This window comes from Thalia democratica, chromosome 6 (assembly GCF_965202585.1).
Source record: "Thalia democratica chromosome 6, ktThaDemo2.hap1.1, whole genome shotgun sequence".
NCBI lineage: Eukaryota > Metazoa > Chordata > Thaliacea > Salpida > Salpidae > Thalia > Thalia democratica.
Window position 1 is genome coordinate 48,712,734 of NC_139170.1, and position 22,344 is coordinate 48,735,077.

At 27.0% G+C, this 22,344-nt stretch overlaps 1 protein-coding gene across 1 annotated transcript; it reads left to right on the top strand.

Moving 5' to 3' along the window:
- Positions 1-447: 447 nt before the first annotated feature.
- LOC145839191 (mitochondrial sodium/calcium exchanger protein-like) lies at positions 448-21,958 on the top strand. The gene is made up of 14 exons (XM_082946799.1): positions 448-476; positions 2,369-2,524; positions 4,220-4,272; positions 13,560-13,729; positions 15,279-15,446; positions 15,808-15,928; positions 16,373-16,479; positions 16,795-16,928; positions 17,628-17,760; positions 18,806-18,927; positions 19,945-20,095; positions 20,519-20,602; positions 21,617-21,681; positions 21,755-21,958. The coding sequence occupies exons 1-14, from the start codon at positions 456-458 to the stop codon at positions 21,941-21,943; spliced, it is 1,674 nt and encodes a 557-aa protein (XP_082802925.1). The 5' UTR covers positions 448-455; the 3' UTR covers positions 21,944-21,958.
- The last annotated feature ends 386 nt before the right edge of the window (positions 21,959-22,344 follow it).

Sequence of the window (22,344 nt, forward strand, 5' to 3'; positions counted from 1 at the left end):
TAAATTGTAATATACTCTTGACTTTGGCTTAAGAAAATGATTTTATAGTTTCTACAAATTATATTGTTGACTAGTACTGATAAAGTATTTTCTGTTAGAATCATTAGAAATTTCAAGATTTTTGTTTGTGACTTGAATCATAGATACTTACTTCAATTTATTGTTTGGTACACATACAAACTACACAATAAGACATTAAAGTTTATATATATAAATTTTTAAACTTATAGAAAAAATCTAAGAGTAAAGTCTGAGCTTGCTTTACGTTTTAATTCTATGTCTGTTTTGCTTAAAATTTGACTTGTACTACTCATCTTTCTCCTTATATTTTTTATATAGTTTGTTATATTCTTAGTTAATATGTAAAGTGTTTTCATTGGTGTAAAATAATTCTGATTTTATGTAGTTAAACTTTGTTTTTTTTACAGATAATTAAACTAATATATTTTATAAAAATGTTTGATCCCTCCGCAGAGGTTAGTTTGTGATTAGCTTTTTTTAACTAATATTAGCATAGTTTATAAACATTTTGTGATTAGTTGTTTGTTTTAGATCTATATTTGTATCAGGCTTTCCCAAAGTGGGCCATAAGTTGCAAAGGGGTAAATGGGGGTGACTAGTAAAGCGGTCATGAGGTAAATTTTGAAATTCTCACTAGATATTCAGGAGTTCGTGATGAAGAGCAAAAAAAAATGTCGTTATTTAAGGGTTGTTTTTTTTTTTTGAGAAATTAGCAGGAGCCATTGCTTTTTTAATTTCCTCAAAATATACAGGAAGTTGGCTAGTGTTAGTAAACACCAAATATTTATTTTTAAACAATGTTGGTAAACTTTTGCTTTGCTAATATTTTCTGGTAAACATCTTATCAAAACTATTGTGATATAAAAATGAAATTCTTTTTTTAATTGTTGATTTCTTCAGTTTTATAAATTTTTTAAAATATTTAAATAGTTTTTTTTTTCAGTTTGTAAATGTTTATTGTTTGAATAACATTAAATACTCGTTTTGATTTTTATACAGAGACATTTTAATAATATAACAATGTGAATTTTCTACAATATATTTAATAATTTTATGATTAAATGACTACTTAAATTCCACTTTTAGAATTGTGATAAGAAATTATAAAGGGCATCTCAAAAAACCAAAAACTTGAAATAAATTAAAAATGCTCATGTAGGTCTAATTAATAAAATTATAAAAGTAAACAAAAATTTAAAATAAAAAATTATTAAAAGATATAACTTACAATAGCTAAGATTTATTGAAGTTTGAATTGTCAAAACTTGAACAGTTTTTGCACCATCATATTATTTTTATTTTGTTACCTTTTTTAAATTATTCACCTAAAAAAAGCAAATAAGTAACCCCAGTTCCCAAACTTTGAATTTTAAGTACATGTAAAAAATTCCATGTGACAAAGTTCAAATAGTAATTAGTTTTTAATGGATAGTATCATTAACAATGCAAAGGTTAAACATTTTTTAAAAGTAACCTTTTGGTGGAGTAAGGTTTAGTTTTTGTTAAATTATTTTTTTTGTTAACAGTTGCAGAAATGCCAAATGTACTTTAGTTTTTCAATTATCAGTTAAAAAAGTTTATTTGAATCATGGTTTCCAAACTTTTTTTCAAAAGGCCCCTCTAAAAGAAATGAAAAAAATATTGCCTTCTATAACAAGATTTCTCAAAAAACTACCATTAAAACCGCCTAAGACCATCATTAACTCCAGAACATCTAGTGTAAGTTTGAAATTATGACTTTATGGCCCCTCTGTGGCTCCTTTACTACTCATGGCCCCCAAGGGGACCATTTGAAGTCCTGGTTGAATTTACATTCTTAAAAAAACTTACAGTATTTTTAAATAATACTTTTTGAGTTAGAAATTTTTTATGACTTAAAATGCATAAATACTTACCAAAGTGCAGCAATTTCAGCACTTCATTGATAAAGTTTGAGACTTGAAGTTTTTTTAATATTATAAAATATAAAACTTTTCCAAAACAGTGCAGGAGTTACCAGAGCGTAAAAAGCTAATCATGGCAATGAATTTTTTTCTGAAAAATACATTTCAAATGTTTAGTTAAATTATTAACAATGTACATATTATATAACAATGCAGAAGTTACTAAAGCGTTTAAAATACCGGTATTTACTTTATTCAATTTAACAATACTTAATTTAAAACAGTGCAGGAGTTACCAAAGCGTAAAAAGCTAATCAAAATTTTCTTTCTAAAATATATTAAAATTCAAGTGTTTAAATAAATAAATACCTATTTATATATTATATAACAATGCAGAAGTCACTAAAGCGTTTAAACTACCGGTATTTACATTATTTAATCTAACAAGACTTAATTTAAAACAGTGCCGAAGTTACCGAAGCGTAACGAACACGTCACAGTGGTGCAGTTTCGTCACAATGACGCCGGATTGTCAGATGGACGAGGGGTTTGTGAACTACATTCAGAAAGCTTTCTGCGATTTCTCACCAAACCTTATACCCCTTGTAGGCGTTTTGTATGTGAGTGTTTTCAATTAAATTATTTTTTAAACTCAGGGTTGCCTTTTTACCTGGAAACCTGGAATTAGACAATTTAGGCAAAAATAACCTGGAAAAACCAGGAATTTGAGAAAACTTGAAAAAAACCTGGAATATTGATCAAAAAACCTGGAAAAACCTGGAATTTTTAATAATTTTAACATTTGCAGTAGTAAAATTTCGATTTGACACAAAAAATCTATCATATAAATAAGATTTTTTTGTCATTATCAAAAAATTATTTATTAAAAAATACATTTAAAGTAACTTTACAGTATCTTTTCAATGTTTTTAAACTATTTAACACTATTTCTAATAAAGAAATTTACTTTAAACTAAAAATAGACCCAAACATGTGTACTTTTAAAAACCTGGAAGAAATTTGGAAAACCTGGAAAAATTTTTGAAAAAACTAGTGGCAATCCTGTAAACTTGACACAATATATATGGTTGTGTCTTAAATGTGAGCTTTTATTTCTTCTTTTATTTTAAACATATATTAAAGTAGTATTTATAAGTAGTAATACAAACTCTACTAGATACCCCTTGTTAGGTTTTGTACTTATATTTTTATAGTGTAACATTGGTAAATATGAAAAAAAATTGCCTGGTTGAATATTAAATGTTAAGTAAATTAAATAGCCACTACCCCACTACCTGTAAAAGCTAAGCAAAATTTTGAGTAAACCTAGTATCACAAAAATTACAGGAAAAAAGAAAAATAAAAACTGAAAAAATATTTCAACTTGATAAACCAACTTGATACATCTTGTAAATGTTTTGTTAATAGCTTTTTATTAGGTATAAATCTTAAGCATCCTCAGGTGCTAAGAGTATGAATGTATATGGTTCCCACCGTATTTGGGTATATGTGTGTAGCCAAGAATTTTTCCCTGGACAAAACTTATTTTCATTTAAAATGAGACATCTACATTATGTAACATTAAACTAAATAAAAGTCATCCAAAATTTTTGGAAAAACAAATAGCCTGTTTATATTAAATATTATAAACAGCATTGGAAATAATAACTTTAAGTATGTTGTTGTTGTGTTTAATAAGGTTTAGTTTTTAATATGTAATGTGTATTATTTATCAAAAACAATACTTTAGTTAGATATGATTGTATTAAAATGTATTAATTTTCATGTTAACATAACACTTTGAACTTTCATATTTGTTTTCATATCAACCTTAAATCTTTGGAAGATAACTTGTTACCATCTGTTTTTAAATGAAAACTTATTTCAAAACTAACGAACTCTGCGTAATTTTGTTTGTATACATACCAAAACATTGTTTAACACTAAATATAATTATTGTCTCAAGATCATCATTATTCTCTGGCAATGGCTCAGCCTTTAACAATTATTTAATTTTATTTTTGTTATTGAATATTTTATAGTTCCGTTAAACAGTTTTAAATCTAAATCTAAAGATTTAAGTTTATAGTAAAACTAAAGTTGAAGTTAGATAAAATATTTTTCAATAAAAAATTTAAAATATATTAAACAAAAACAACTAACAACATAAACAAGTACAAAAGTTTCAATACCAGTTTAATTGTGAGTTTGTTAATGTAAAGTTATAAATTACGCATTATTTTGTATTTAAACTAAATTTATCGTAATGAAAGTTATTTGTGTCATATTTAATATCTATTCAATATTTATTACAGGGTTTATGGCTGCTCTTACTCTTTGCTGGGTTAGGAACCACCGCTGAAAGATTGTTAGTTTTTTTTTTTACATACAAAATTTAAAATAATTAAAACCAAACTAGTTTTTTTATTGTGACCTAAAAGTTTGTTTAATTTATAATCAGTTAATAAAAAATATAAATATAATAGTTTTTTACACGAAGTTTTTTAAGTACAGTTTTTTTATGTATGAGTTTAGTCTTGCAACATAAACTAAACTTTAAACTTAGAGGTTTTTAAAGCCGCCTTTAGTATCCCTACACCATCAGGCCACACTTTTTATTAAGTCTATCAGTTATTAATGTGGAGTTTTTTATTTAGATAAGTGTTTAAACTAATTAGTACATTTTTTACTTAAATGATTAATTTTTCCAACAACTTAAAATATAGATTGATTAAAATTTATGTACAAAAATATAAAATTGTTGTGAAAATTAAAAACCAACAACTGCACTTCTTTTACCAAATTAAAAAATATATAAAATTTTGAATACACCCGTTAAAGAAAATAAGTTAATGTTTTTTAAAGTCTAGTAGTTTTCGCTGCATTTGAATACATAGCAAGCAGTTTCAATGTTGTTCAGTTCTATTAAACATTTTTACTTGGTTGAAAACTTTAACACACTACGCCAGTAGATGTAATATTTTTTTCAGCTTTTTAAAATATAGACTATAAGTAAAATAGTTGAAAAAAGTTTAAATTTTAAATATGGTTTTAATAGCTTTTGTCCTGAATAATAGACTGAAGTTTCTTCACTAAATATGAGTTTGGTTAAAGATTTAAATAACGAAAATAAAGTAATGTACAAATGTTCTCTCAGTCTCTAGCATGCATTTGATTTTATATAAAAATTAAAATCTGTTTTTAGTAGATAAAATGTTAACTGTTTAAAAAATAAGCATGTTTATATAAAAAGTTTCTGCCCTGCTCTGGAATATGTAAATAATTGTGAAAAAAAAATAATTCTTGATTCTTATAAAATTAAACTTACATAATTTTTTTCATGTATTTTAAAAGCATATGAGTATGAGTAAATGAAATAGATGCTTTTGTTACTTTATGTATAAGTATTCCCACAACTTCTGTCATGCACTTGAGTACATATCATCATCATTAAAAATAATTCAAATTTTAGCAGGAATAAAAAAAGTAATGAGATAAAAGTTTAACAATAGGTAATATTAATAAAACACAATTGCTCCAACAGTTTTTGTCCAGCACTTGAGTACATAGCATCTTCACTAGAAATGAGCCAGAATATAAAAAAAAAACAACAAAACTGATAAAAAATAATAAAACACAATTAATCTAACAGTTTTTGTCCAGCACTTGAGTACATAACATCAACATTGAAAATGATCGAAAATGTAGCAGGAATAACAAAAAATTATGAGATAAAAGTATAACAATAGGTAATATTAATATCATACAATTAATCCAACAGTTTTTGTCCAGCACTTGAGTACATAGCATCCTCACTAGAAATGAGCCAGAATATAAAATAAAAAAACAACAAAACTGATAAAAAATAATAAAACACAATTGCTCCAACAGTTTTTGTCCAGCACTTGAGTACATAGCATCTTCACTAGAAATGAGCCAGAATATAAAAAAAAACAACAAAACTGATAAAAAATGATAAAACACAATTGCTCCAACAGTTTTTGTCCAGCACTTGAGTACATAGCATCCTCACTAGAAATGAGCCAGAATATAAAAAAAAAAACAACAAAACTGATAAAAAATGATAACACACAATTAATCCAACAGTTTTTGTCCAGCACTTGAGTACATAGCATCCTCACTAGAAATGAGCCAGAATATAAAAAAAAAAACAACAAAACTGATAAAAAATGATAAAACACAATTGCTCCAACAGTTTTTGTCCAGCACTTGAGTACATAGCATCCTCACTAGAAATGAGCCAGAATATAAAAAAAACAACAACAAAACTGATAAAAAATAATAAAACACAATTGCTCCAACAGTTTTTGTCCAGCACTTGAGTACATAGCATCCTCACTAGAAATGAGCCAGAATATAAAAAAAAAAACAACAAAACTGATAAAAAATGATAAAACACAATTGCTCCAACAGTTTTTGTCCAGCACTTGAGTACATAGCATCCTCACTAGAAATGAGCCAGAATATAAAAAAAAAACAACAAAACTGATAAAAAATAATAAAACACAATTAATCTAACAGTTTTTGTCCAGCACTTGAGTACATAGCATCCTCACTAGAAATGAGCCAGAATATAAAAAAAAAAACAACAAAACTGATAAAAAATGATAAAACACAATTGCTCCAACAGTTTTTGTCCAGCACTTGAGTACATAGCATCCTCACTAGAAATGAGCCAGAATATAAAAAAAAAAACAACAAAACTGATAAAAAATGATAAAACACAATTGCTCCAACAGTTTTTGTCCAGCACTTGAGTACATAGCATCCTCACTAGAAATGAGCCAGAATATAAAAAAAAAACAACAAAACTGATAAAAAATGATAAAACACAATTGCTCCAACAGTTTTTGTCCAGCACTTGAGTACATAGCATCCTCACTAGAAATGAGCCAGAATATAAAAAAAAAACAACAAAACTGATAAAAAATAATAAAACACAATTAATCTAACAGTTTTTGTCCAGCACTTGAGTACATAGAATCCTCACTCAAAATGAGCCAGAATATAAAAAAAAAACAACAAAACTGATAAAAAATAATAAAACACAATTGCTCCAACAGTTTTTGTCCAGCACTTGAGTACATAGCATCCTCACTAGAAATGAGCCAGAATATAAAATAAAAAAACAACAACAAAACTGATAAAAAATGATAAAACACAATTGCTCCAACAGTTTTTGTCCAGCACTTGAGTACATAGCATCCTCACTAGAAATGAGCCAGAATATAAAAAAAAAAACAACAAAACTGATAAAAAATAATAAAACACAATTGCTCCAACAGTTTTTGTCCAGCACTTGAGTACATAGCATCCTCACTAGAAATGAGCCAGAATATAAAAAAAAAACAACAAAAATGATAAAACACAATTAATCCAACAGTTTTTGTCCAGCACTTGAGTACATAGCATCCTCACTAGAAATGAGCCAGAATATAAAAAAAAAAACAACAAAACTGATAAAAAATGATAAAACACAATTGCTCCAACAGTTTTTGTCCAGCACTTGAGTACATAGCATCCTCACTAGAAATGAGCCAGAATATAAAAAAAAAAACAACAAAACTGATAAAAAATGATAAAACACAATTGCTCCAACAGTTTTTGTCCAGCACTTGAGTACATAGCATCCTCACTAGAAATGAGCCAGAATATAAAAAAAAAAAACAACAAAACTGATAAAAAATAATAAAACACAATTGCTCCAACAGTTTTTGTCCAGCACTTGAGTACATAGCATCCTCACTAGAAATGAGCCAGAATATAAAAAAAAACAACAAAACTGATAAAAAATGATAAAACACAATTAATCCAACAGTTTTTGTCCAGCACTTGAGTACATAGCATCCTCACTAGAAATGAGCCAGAATATAAAAAAAAAAACAACAAAACTGATAAAAAATGATAAAACACAATTGCTCCAACAGTTTTTGTCCAGCACTTGAGTACATAGCATCCTCACTAGAAATGAGCCATAATATAAAATAAAAAAACAACAAAACTGATAAAAAATGATAAAACACAATTGCTCCAACAGTTTTTGTCCAGCACTTGAGTACATAGCATCCTCACTAGAAATGAGCCAGAATATAAAAAAAAAAACAACAAAACTGATAAAAAATAATAAAACACAATTGCTCCAACAGTTTTTGTCCAGCACTTGAGTACATAGCATCCTCACTAGAAATGAGCCAGAATATAAAAAAAAAAACAACAAAACTGATAAAAAATAATAAAACACAATTGCTCCAACAGTTTTTGTCCAGCACTTGAGTACATAGCATCCTCACTAGAAATGAGCCAGAATATAAAAAAAAAAACAACAAAACTGATAAAAAATGATAAAACACAATTGCTCCAACAGTTTTTGTCCAGCACTTGAGTACATAGCATCCTCACTAGAAATGAGCCAGAATATAAAAAAAAAAACAACAAAACTGATAAAAAATGATAAAACACAATTGCTCCAACAGTTTTTGTCCAGCACTTGAGTACATAGCATCCTCACTAGAAATGAGCCAGAATATAAAAAAAAAAACAACAAAACTGATAAAAAATAATAAAACACAATTGCTCCAACAGTTTTTGTCCAGCACTTGAGTACATAGCATCCTCACTAGAAATGAGCCAGAATATAAAAAAAAAAACAACAAAACTGATAAAAAATAATAAAACACAATTGCTCCAACAGTTTTTGTCCAGCACTTGAGTACATAGCATCCTCACTAGAAATGAGCCAGAATATAAAAAAAAAAACAACAAAACTGATAAAAAATAATAAAACACAATTGCTCCAACAGTTTTTGTCCAGCACTTGAGTACATAGCATCCTCACTAGAAATGAGCCAGAATATAAAAAAAAAAACAACAAAACTGATAAAAAATAATAAAACACAATTAATCTAACAGTTTTTGTCCAGCACTTGAGTACATAGCATCCTCACTAGAAATGAGCCAGAATATAAAAAAAAAAACAACAAAACTGATAAAAAATAATAAAACACAATTGCTCCAACAGTTTTTGTCCAGCACTTGAGTACATAGCATCCTCACTAGAAATGAGCCAGAATATAAAAAAAAAAACAACAAAACTGATAAAAAATAATAAAACACAATTGCTCCAACAGTTTTTGTCCAGCACTTGAGTACATAGCATCCTCACTAGAAATGAGCCAGAATATAAAAAAAAAACAACAAAACTGATAAAAAATAATAAAACACAATTGCTCCAACAGTTTTTGTCCAGCACTTGAGTACATAGCATCCTCACTAGAAATGAGCCAGAATATAAAAAAAAAAACAACAAAACTGATAAAAAATGATAAAACACAATTAATCCAACAGTTTTTGTCCAGCACTTGAGTACATAGCATCCTCACTAGAAATGAGCCAGAATATAAAAAAAAAAACAACAAAACTGATAAAAAATAATAAAACACAATTGCTCCAACAGTTTTTGTCCAGCACTTGAGTACATAGCATCCTCACTAGAAATGAGCCAGAATATAAAAAAAACAACAACAAAACTGATAAAAAATAATAAAACACAATTGCTCCAACAGTTTTTGTCCAGCACTTGAGTACATAGCATCCTCACTAGAAATGAGCCAGAATATAAAATAAAAAAACAACAAAACTGATAAAAAATGATAAAACACAATTAATCTAACAGTTTTTGTCCAGCACTTGAGTACATAGCATCCTCACTAGAAATGAGCCAGAATATAAAAAAAAAAAACAACAAAACTGATAAAAAATAATAAAACACAATTAATCTAACAGTTTTTGTCCAGCACTTGAGTACATAGCATCCTCACTAGAAATGAGCCAGAATATAAAATAAAAACAAAAAAACTGATATAAAATAATAAAACACAATTAATCTAACAGTTTTTGTCCAGCACTTGAGTACATAACATCAACATTGAAAATGATCGAAAATGTAGCAGGAATAACAAAAAATTATGAGATAAAAGTATAACAATAGGTAATATTAATATCATACAATTAATCCAACAGTTTTTGTCCAGCACTTGAGTACATAGCATCCTCACTAGAAATGAGCCAGAATATAAAATAAAAAAACAACAAAACTGATAAAAAATAATAAAACACAATTGCTCCAACAGTTTTTGTCCAGCACTTGAGTACATAGCATCCTCACTAGAAATGAGCCAGAATATAAAAAAAAAAACAACAAAACTGATAAAAAATGATAAAACACAATTGCTCCAACAGTTTTTGTCCAGCACTTGAGTACATAGCATCCTCACTAGAAATGAGCCAGAATATAAAAAAAACAACAACAAAACTGATAAAAAATAATAAAACACAATTGCTCCAACAGTTTTTGTCCAGCACTTGAGTACATAGCATCCTCACTAGAAATGAGCCAGAATATAAAATAAAAAAACAACAAAACTGATAAAAAATAATAAAACACAATTGCTCCAACAGTTTTTGTCCAGCACTTGAGTACATAGCATCTTCACTAGAAATGAGCCAGAATATAAAAAAAAACAACAAAACTGATAAAAAATGATAAAACACAATTGCTCCAACAGTTTTTGTCCAGCACTTGAGTACATAGCATCCTCACTAGAAATGAGCCAGAATATAAAAAAAAAAACAACAAAACTGATAAAAAATAATTAAACACAATTGCTCCAACAGTTTTTGTCCAGCACTTGAGTACATAGCATCCTCACTAGAAATGAGCCAGAATATAAAAAAAAAAACAACAAAACTGATAAAAAATGATAAAACACAATTGCTCCAACAGTTTTTGTCCAGCACTTGAGTACATAGCATCCTCACTAGAAATGAGCCAGAATATAAAAAAAAAAACAACAAAACTGATAAAAAATGATAAAACACAATTGCTCCAACAGTTTTTGTCCAGCACTTGAGTACATAGCATCCTCACTAGAAATGAGCCAGAATATAAAAAAAAAAACAACAAAACTGATAAAAAATAATAAAACACAATTAATCCAACAGTTTTTGTCCAGCACTTGAGTACATAGCATCCTCACTAGAAATGAGCCAGAATATAAAAAAAAAAAACAACAAAACTGATAAAAAATAATAAAACACAATTGCTCCAACAGTTTTTGTCCAGCACTTGAGTACATAGCATCCTCACTAGAAATGAGCCAGAATATAAAAAAAAAAACAACAAAACTGATAAAAAATAATAAAACACAATTAATCCAACAGTTTTCGTCCAGCACTTGAGTACATAGCATCCTCACTAGAAATGAGCCAGAATATAAAAAAAAAAACAACAAAACTGATAAAAAATAATAAAACACAATTGCTCCAACAGTTTTTGTCCAGCACTTGAGTACATAGCATCCTCACTAGAAATGAGCCAGAATATAAAAAAAACAACAACAAAACTGATAAAAAATGATAAAACACAATTGCTCCAACAGTTTTTGTCCAGCACTTGAGTACATAGCATCCTCACTAGAAATGAGCCAGAATATAAAAAAAAAACAACAAAACTGATAAAAAATAATAAAACACAATTAATCTAACAGTTTTTGTCCAGCACTTGAGTACATAACATCAACATTGAAAATGATCGAAAATGTAGCAGGAATAACAAAAAATTATGAGATAAAAGTATAACAATAGGTAATATTAATATCAAACAATTAATCCAACAGTTTTTGTCCAGCACTTGAGTACATAGCATCCTCACTAGAAATGAGCCAGAATATAAAATAAAAAAACAACAAAACTGATAAAAAATAATAAAACACAATTGCTCCAACCGTTTTTGTCCAGCACTTGAGTACATAGCATCTTCACTAGAAATGAGCCAGAATATAAAAAAAAACAACAAAACTGATAAAAAATGATAAAACACAATTGCTCCAACAGTTTTTGTCCAGCACTTGAGTACATAGCATCCTCACTAGAAATGAGCCAGAATATAAAAAAAAAACAACAAAACTGATAAAAAATGATAACACACAATTAATCCAACAGTTTTTGTCCAGCACTTGAGTACATAGAATCCTCACTAGAAATGAGCCAGAATATAAAAAAAAAAACAACAAAACTGATAAAAAATGATAAAACACAATTGCTCCAACAGTTTTTGTCCAGCACTTGAGTACATAGCATCCTCACTAGAAATGAGCCAGAATATAAAAAAAAAAACAACAAAACTGATAAAAAATGATAAAACACAATTGCTCCAACAGTTTTTGTCCAGCACTTGAGTACATAGCATCCTCACTAGAAATGAGCCAGAATATAAAAAAAAAAACAACAAAACTGATAAAAAATGATAAAACACAATTGCTCCAACAGTTTTTGTCCAGCACTTGAGTACATAGCATCCTCACTAGAAATGAGCCATAATATAAAATAAAAAAACAACAAAACTGATAAAAAATGATAAAACACAATTGCTCCAACAGTTTTTGTCCAGCACTTGAGTACATAGCATCCTCACTAGAAATGAGCCAGAATATAAAAAAAACAACAACAAAACTGATAAAAAATGATAAAACACAATTGCTCCAACAGTTTTTGTCCAGCACTTGAGTACATAGCATCCTCACTAGAAATGAGCCAGAATATAAAAAAAAAAACAACAAAACTGATAAAAAATAATAAAACACAATTGCTCCAACAGTTTTTGTCCAGCACTTGAGTACATAGCATCCTCACTAGAAATGAGCCAGAATATAAAAAAAAAAACAACAAAACTGATAAAAAATGATAAAACACAATTGCTCCAACAGTTTTTGTCCAGCACTTGAGTACATAGCATCCTCACTAGAAATGAGCCAGAATATAAAAAAAAAAACAACAAAACTGATAAAAAATAATAAAACACAATTAATCCAACAGTTTTTGTCCAGCACTTGAGTACATAGCATCCTCACTAGAAATGAGCCAGAATATAAAAAAAAAAACAACAAAACTGATAAAAAATAATAAAACACAATTGCTCCAACAGTTTTTGTCCAGCACTTGAGTACATAGCATCCTCACTAGAAATGAGCCAGAATATAAAAAAAAAAACAACAAAACTGATAAAAAATGATAAAACACAATTAATCCAACAGTTTTTGTCCAGCACTTGAGTACATAGCATCCTCACTAGAAATGAGCCAGAATATAAAAAAAACAACAACAAAACTGATAAAAAATGATAAAACACAATTGCTCCAACAGTTTTTGTCCAGCACTTGAGTACATAGCATCCTCACTAGAAATGAGCCAGAATATAAAAAAAAAAACAACAAAACTGATAAAAAATAATAAAACACAATTGCTCCAACAGTTTTTGTCCAGCACTTGAGTACATAGCATCCTCACTAGAAATGAGCCAGAATATAAAAAAAAAACAACAAAACTGATAAAAAATAATAAAACACAATTAATCCAACAGTTTTTGTCCAGCACTTGAGTACATAGCATCCTCACTAGAAATGAGCCAGAATATAAAAAAAACAACAACAAAACTGATAAAAAATGATAAAACACAATTGCTCCAACAGTTTTTGTCCAGCACTTGAGTACATAGCATCTTCACTAGAAATGAGCCAGAATATAAAAAAAACAACAACAAAACTGATAAAAAATAATAAAACACAATTAATCCAACAGTTTTTGTCCAGCACTTGAGTACATAGCTTCCTCACTCAAAATGAGCCAGAATATAGCGGGGATGACCATAGTTGCGTTTGGCAACGGAGCTCCGGATATATTCAGCGCGATCGCTGCTTTCACCAACAGAAACCCTTCGGTTGCTGCCGTCGCTATTGGGGCTTTGCTGGGTTTGTTTGTAAAATTTATATATATAAATACATACAAACTAAGAATATATTAAGGGAATAGGGGGGTAAACACCTTTTTTTTTTGTTTTTGATCTTATTTTATATAGTTTTTACTAAGCTACGAAATGCTTTTTACTGATTTAAAAAAATCAAAATATTTTTTTAGATATGGCCGGTCAAAGTCGGAGGCAACATTAGGTTCCTTATGGGAGGCGCAAACTAAAACGGCAAACATAGACTATATCACTAAAAATCTATCTTCTCCCACGTTTTTTGAGATAACTTCCTCAAATTTTTAGGACATGTTCCTTGATATATTTAGAAAATTCTGTTGGAAGGAATTCTTTAAAAATTAAAAAATATATATATATATAAAATTAACAAAAAAACATTTTTTTTTGTGTTTTTGTTATAATTTTTTTTTTTTATTTTGTTATGACAGAATTTTTCAAATATTGCAAGGAACATTTCCTGAAAATTTGAGGTAGTTATCTCAAAAAACGTAGGAGGAGATAGATTTTTAGTGATTTCTAGTTATTTGCCGTTTTAGTTTGCGCCTCCCATAAGGAGCCTGCCGTTGCCTCCGACTTTGACCGGCCATATCTCAAAAATTATTTTGAATTTTTAAAATCTGTAAAAAGCATCTCGTAGCTTAGTAAAAACTATATAAAATAAAATCAAAAACCAAAAAAGGTTGTTTACCCCCCCCCTATGCCCTTAAAAAAGTAAAATTCATGCCGCAATTACGAGTAGTTTAAAAAAATTTTCCAACAGTTTAAAATTTTCTAAAATGCATAAATTAACAAGCACAGCGTATTTTTCAAATTCAGCTAAACGTAAAATAAACTCTACTACTACTACGTCATAATTATTATAAAAAATTTAAAAATCTACATTTCTGTTTACATTTATAATAAACTTTAGCTTACTGAGGAGTACATGAAGTTTTATGTTTCATGTACGAAACAGCTGTCTAATCTATTGTTTTTATGTTAATAAATAAATATTTAGCTCCAATTCAATTTGTCGAGCACTATCGACCAGAACTTTTTATAAAATCTTTAATATAAATAAATTTATTAACATTTAAATATCATAAAACGTTGATACTAAAACAGTTAGTTATAATGATATAAATGATAAAATAACAAAAGAGGTATTATACACAAAGATGTTTGGTTGATTTATATTGTGGTACAAGTTTTTTTTTCGTGAATTAAGTATACAAAACAAAGATAATTCCAAACTTAAAAGTATGCATATGAAAATTTAATTAGAAAATCTAGACTCTTCAGTAAATCTCAAGTATTTTGTTTTTATTTTTAATGGTTATAAATGACATTGAAATTATTTTAAAAGGTAAAATTATTAAATTTAATAAAACTAATCTGCTAAAAAACAGACCAAACAAAAGTTTTAACATTTTAACATTTCTTAGTTTCAAAAAAGTTTTCCAAATAATTGATTTGTATTAAAATAAGAAAAAAATATAAATTTTCAGCTTTACTTGTTTGCTTAATCTCTTTTATCAGCATTTTTAATATACCAGGAGCTGCAGTTCTACTAACCACAGGAGTTATTGGAATGGTGTGCATAACCACACCATTTGACGTGGCAAAAAGACCATTTCTTCGCGACATGGTCTTTTTCATTGTCACCACCTATCTGACTTTCTACCTGGTGTACACTGAAGAAATAAATCTGTATTACAGCATAGGTACTATTATATTTAAATTAAATAACTAATTTTCTTAAAAAAGCATCTTAGTGATAAGAAAAATTACTTATTAGATTTAGATAAAGTGTAACATCTTACTTTTTTAAAGATTGTGCTTGTTTTTACTTTATATTTTAAATTTTTCATACAATGTGTACATCTGGCTTATTTAAGTTAGTTTTCAATTTAGCTAATTTTTCACTTGTATTGAAAATAATAAGTATATTGTTTTAGAGTGTTTCTTTTTAAACTGTAATACATTCAGCACTGGACTACTAACCTAATCCCTGTATTTTATAAACGTGTTAAAAAGGTCTGACTCAAACACTTTTTTTGGCTTAATTTTTCGTTTTTCTTTTAGGGTTTCTAGCATTGTACATATTCTATGTTCTTTTTTGTATCATCGGTAGGTTTATCAATCAGAGAATAAGAACTGATCAAAATAGCGAAGAATCGGAAAGACAATCACTAATTTCAAATGAGTTTGTTTTTTACCTTTACTTTATAAGTTTTAAAATGCTAAATATTTGTAATAACTTTTGTTTGTTAATTTTCTAAACTATATGAAAACTTGTAAAAAAGAGGTTTTGTACTTGCTTTAAATATAAGTCCATTTACTTCATAAGTATAAATAAAGAACTCAAAAATTATTAAGCATGTAAATATTTATACTAATAATCTAAAAGTAAATATAAATATTTCAGTAATGCAGAAGCATAATTGCAATAGTTTAAGCTTGTAATATGAATCTCTGTTTTGTCTTAAAATTAATTGCATTTGTTTAAAGAATATAAATAAATAGATAAAATTTGTTGTATGAATCACTTTTACTCGAATTTTAAATTTCCTTAAAAGCTTTCAAAAATCTAAAAACCAATTGTTTATTTAAAACATAATTGATTGTATAAAGCACTAACGTATCATAGAAATCACGAAGCGCCTATAAATTTTGAAGAAAACGACAATTTACAAAATATTGATTCTGGAGAATTCTGCGACCAACATTTGAGAGTTCATCAGAATACTAATCATGGTGAGATTGTTAGAAAAAATGTTTTGATAATTTTTTTTGTAAATACTTATTAAGTTTACAGCCGTCTACTTAAAACTAAAAAAAAAATTATTAAAATAAATACAAGTATTTTATTAACATACCAGTTTTTAAAAATTAATTATAATAGTTTATTATGTTATATGTTGTGTATTCAGTATAGTTTTAAATGCCTATTTTATGTACAAAACTCTTTATACTTTTTATACAATTAAAGCTCAGTTAAAGTCTCAAAAATAATTATTTAAATATCGTATACAAAACTAATGTATTTTGAAACATTTTTTCTCCCAACAGACGAAGATAGATCTTCATACAGCGATCTTAGCGAAAAGAGTTTCTCATCCGAACTCGTGGACGGATTGAATCCGATTGATAAGCAGGAGTGGAAAGAATCATCTACAATAATGAAATTAGTCACTCTGTTTCAGGTAGTTTGACAATTTCAACTAACAACCTTAAGTTTTAAACAAGTAGAAAATAAAGTTAGATGGATACTTAAAATCTTACCAAGTATTGTTATCATGAAATTAGTCACATTTCTTTTAGGTAATTTGTTTGCATTCAGACTTTCTTATTTAGTTTTTTTTTTATTTGTTTTTCATTAGTTACAAGTTGAACATTTGCGTTTTGTTAGTTTTTAATTATTTACAAATTTTTAATAGTTTAGTTTAAAAGTTTGTTGATTTTGTTTGATTAAAGTTGATACGATTAAATTAGTTTTGTTTAGTAAAGTACAACTTAAAAAGTTTAACATAAAGAATTTATTTAGATTTCAATTAGTTACTATGGATTGTAGAGTGCAAATTAATATTACCAGTGTTTAAATATTATTATCTGAATACATATACAATTTAGTTAATAGTATCATCGTGGCTTCATGGATTATAATGTGTAAACTACTAACACCAATTATGAAGATTAATAAATATTTTAAAATAATAAAAAGGTACCAGGATTATAGTTTTAAAACATACAACAACAGTTTAAAAAATAATAAAAATGTTGAATAAACAAAAGCACACTAATAAACCTAACTTAAAGTTTAAACAAAGTTCCTAGGATTGTAATGTGTAAATTAGCAATACCAGTCAATAAAATTACTAGTTTAATTTACTAATTTCAAATAGGTACCATGGATTGTAGTGTGCAAATTAACAATACCGGTTATAATGTTGAACGAACCAAATTTTGCTTGGAATAAAGTTGCTACGTCAATAAGTTGTTTTGTTGCACCTATATTCTGCCTGGTCGCTACTAAAGGTTTTTTAAATTACAATATAATTAAAAAGTTTGTTAACTCATACAATTAATTTTTAATAACCTAAAAATTGAAAACATCGACCTTCGATTTTACTATAAACCTTTTGTTACCTTTAAATGATATTTGTCACATCTTTATTTTATTTACTGAAATTTTACTTAAAAATTTATTCAGATATTTTAAAGATATTTAACTACTAAATATCTTTAATCACTTTTTTTTTGTTATCTTATCATCTCATTTTATAAACAAAAGTTGGTGTGAAGCTTTTTTGATACGTTGAATTAATAGACGCATCTTTCTTTAAATGATTATGCCTTAGAAAATAAATAAGTATTGTAAATTATGTTTATAATAGAAAAAACTTTCATTAATTTTTATAAATTTTACTATTTAATAATAATTTTTAAACTTTTTAAGCCTTTTATTTTTCAGGTGCAATTTTGCAGCAAGTGTTTATTTGTTTAGTAGTAGATAATATATGTTTGCGTTAATTATTTACATTTTGTGTTATTTTAGGATTTTTTTAGTTATTTATATACTTTATCTGTTTTTGTTTAAAAAAATTAAATTTAACTTCATTAAATTAAAGTATTATTTTTTTACTTTACACATTGTAAACTAAAGGTTATAAAAATGTGTTTGAAAAATTTATTTGCTTTTCAAAGCTAACATTTTCACTTTAGTCAACTAAACTCAGTTTTTATTTAGGTTTGGAGTACTAAAGTAAATGTTAACTAAAGTTTTAAATTGAATGTTCAAATATAAAAAAAATAAAAGTCAGTATTCAATTAAAAATATTTGTATAATAAAATTTCATCTTTTTAACGCTTTTACCTGATTTATTTACCAACACAAGTAATTGTGTGAACTTATTAGTAAATTTATTTTGAGATGTTTTATTATTTAAATATGTTCATTATTTTACTTTCAAGTCTATTGTATTAAGTTGTCAAATTAATTTAACAATTATAACTTACTAAAACTTACAACTTTTAAACTTCTCTATATCGCTTTTTATTTATATTTTCTGTATTCAAACAGGTTATGGTGTCTATTTGTTTGATAAATTTCCACTTTGGGCCTTGATGCTTATAATTGGATTTATATTTTCAGTAACCATTTGGTGTACATCTACTTATAATCAAGCTCCTAAGTATATTTCTGTTAGTTTCAACTCATTTAAAACTCATAAAAAACTAATAAATATGTTTAAAAATTTCAAACTTTATACAATAAACCTAATACTTATACATTTAGTTAATTCCCAGCACATATATTTGTTAGGCTTTTTGAAATACGTTTTCTTATTACTATTTTAATTAATAAATGAATGGAAAACTTAATGATTGTGATATAATTTATTGACTTTATTAGCTGTTACTTTACTTTGGTTCATAAATTCAGTGATATGTATACTCAATAATGAGCTTTTAAATGCATTTTTAGTATTTAATTATACAATCAATAGTTTGCATACTTCGGGTTCATAGCTCGATGTAATAATAAATAAATATTAATTTTTATCAGATATTCGCATACCTGAGCTTTATAGTATCAGTAATATGGATATACTCGATATTTAATAAATAAATTTATCAGTTATTCGCATACCTTAGCTTTATAATATCAGTAATATTGGTTTACTCGATAAATAATGAATAAATTTTTATCAGATATTCGCATACCTGAGCTTTATAGTATCAGTAATATGGATATACTCGATAAAAATAATTAAACATTAATTTGTATAATATATTCTCTTACTTCATAATATCAGTAATATAGATTTACTCGATAAATAATAAATAAATGTATCAGATATTCGCATACCTGAGCTTTATAGTATCAGTAATATGGATATACTCGATAAATAATAAATAAATTTATCAGATATTCGCATAACTGAGCTTTATAGTATCAGTAATATGGATATACTCGATAAATAATAAATAAATTTATCAGATATTCGCATAACTGAGCTTTATAGTATCAGTAATATGGATTTACTCGATAAATAATAAATAAATTACTATCAGATATTCGCATACCTGAGCTTTATAGTATCAGTAATATGGATATACTCGATAAATAATAAATAAATTTATCAGATATTCGCATAACTGAGCTTTATAGTATCAGTAATATGGATTTACTCGATAAATAATAAATAAATTTATCAGATATTCGCATACCTGAGCTTTATAGTATCAGTAATATGGATTTACTCGATAGCGAATGAGATGGTCAACATTATCCAAACGATCGGCGTTTTTTTAAACGTCACCAACGTCATAATGGGTCTGACTTTTCTCGCGTGGGGCAACTCTATTGGTGAGAAAAATATGATCATCTGGTAGTTATTATGCTCTTTTAGTATGCGAAAATAATGTGACTGATGATATAACTATATGTTAAATTAATTTGTACTCCTTTTAAATTTTGTTTAAACTAAACTATTCAATAAAAAAACGTTTGGCTTTGCAAATGTTTAAATATTTTTTCTAATATATGTTAAACCAAAAACACAGTGTGTGTGAGAAAACTGTAAACAGGCCAAATAAATTTGCAGCCTTTTACAAATAAAACAGTCTATTTCTTATAATGTTTTTAAGATCTTTTTTCAATCATTAATTTGTCTTAGGGATCTTTTTCCAATGTAGGTGTTTGTTTTCTTTAAATATTTTCAAAATTTGTGAAAAGAAGCGCATCACTAAATAAAATGATCGTAACAAATTTAAACATTATAACCGTCAGGTGACGCTGTGAGCGACATCACTTTGGCAAAACAAGGACTTCCTAGGATGAGCTTCAGCGCTTGTTTCGGAGGACCATTGTTCAGTGAGTGCAGTGCATTGTAGTTTTTTATTACTGTGTTATTTTCTTCTTGAATATTTTAGTCGATAATTGTGTATAATAATATTGTTGAATTTTTTCACACTTAACTTGTTATGGGAACTTTAAATAAATTTAGTTTGTTCAAATAATGTACGTAGTAATTAATAGTTTTTAAGTTTGGTGTCGAGCATACTTCGTTCTGTTAGATTAAAGAATTTAAAGTGTTTATGAAGTTTAATTTTTTAATTTTGAAATATAGAAGTAATTGTTTTTCATGAATACTTGCTTTAGATATTCATCTTTATGTTTTGAAACTTATTTTAATTAAAGTTTATTTTTAGTTTTAAGTTTTTATAGATTATAGATAAGGCAAATTTGTGTCCAAATTTTATAATCAGTTTCTTTGTTAACTATGTCCAGGGTTGCCACTCACTCAGGGAATTCAGGGAATTTTAAAAATATAGAAGATCTCAGGGAAACTCAGGACAGTTTTAATTTTTTCTAAAAATTTCCGGGAAGTTTTAAGATTTTTTAAAAAATCTCAGGGAAAATTTTTTGTAGATCTAGAATGATATTTAGTTGATCCGGTTCAATATTTTGTTCAAAAAAGTTAACTTTTATTTAATTTTTAAGTGCTTATTTAGAATATTTTTGGCCTTGTGGCTAGTTCTTCTATATTTTTAGAATTGACATTTTAATTTTTTAATAAATAATAAAGTTTTTATAAATTAAAAAAAAAAAATTTGGGAAACTCAGGGAAGTTTCTGATCACTCAGGAAATATTTTTTGACTCAAAGAGTAGCAACCCTGTATGTCTTTTAAATGTTTAATTGTGTTGTTAATTAACTAAATCAAATAAAGTGTACACTTTTAGATTTTAAAATATTTAATTTGTTATGAAATATGCCCTAGCTATAAACAAAATTTAACTTGGTTTGACTAAGCACAAAAAAGTAATGAATTAGTTTGAAGTTTACCTTTCAAATAACTATTATATTAAACATTTAATTTAATCAGATATTCTCTGCGGAATCGGTTTATCTTGTACGATATCAATATTGAAAAACGGGAGACCTGTGATTGTTAGTTTGGATTTTGTTTATTTTTAGTTCTTAAAATATTTTGTAATTTTTAATTTAACTAAACCACTTTCAGATAAACTTCACGAGTGAGATAGCTGTTATATGCGGCGGGTTGTTGTTGAGCTTGTGTACGTCACTGGTTGTCATACCAACCAGAAAGTTCACCATGACAACCAACTACGGCTACTTCTTAGTTGCTCTCTACTGCCTGTTCCTTGTAGTGGCCATTTTGACTGCAGTTGGGGTCATCAATATTGTATGAAAGAAAGTTTGAAAATTTTGGGATGCAAATACTCTTTTATTTTACTAAAATCTGTGAAATGTTTTTTTTTTTGTTTAAAAAAGCTACAAGTTTTCGCAAACTATTAAGTTTAGAACATTTTTGCTTGTTTATTATTTATAGAGAGTGTCAAATTTATTACTGTTGTTTGGAACTGACATTTTGTAATGATTTAAATGAAAATTCTGATAATTGTTTTAGATGAACGAAAAGTTTTTGCTCTTTTTTTAACTTTTTTAATACTTTAAAACATTGTTTTTGAGTACTTTTCATTCAGAGTGTATTTATATTATTAAAACATCTAATCCTCTTAATTTTAAGGAAGACTGTTCTTAAAAGAAAACAGCATTATATCTTAATATTTTTTATCATATACTGTAAAA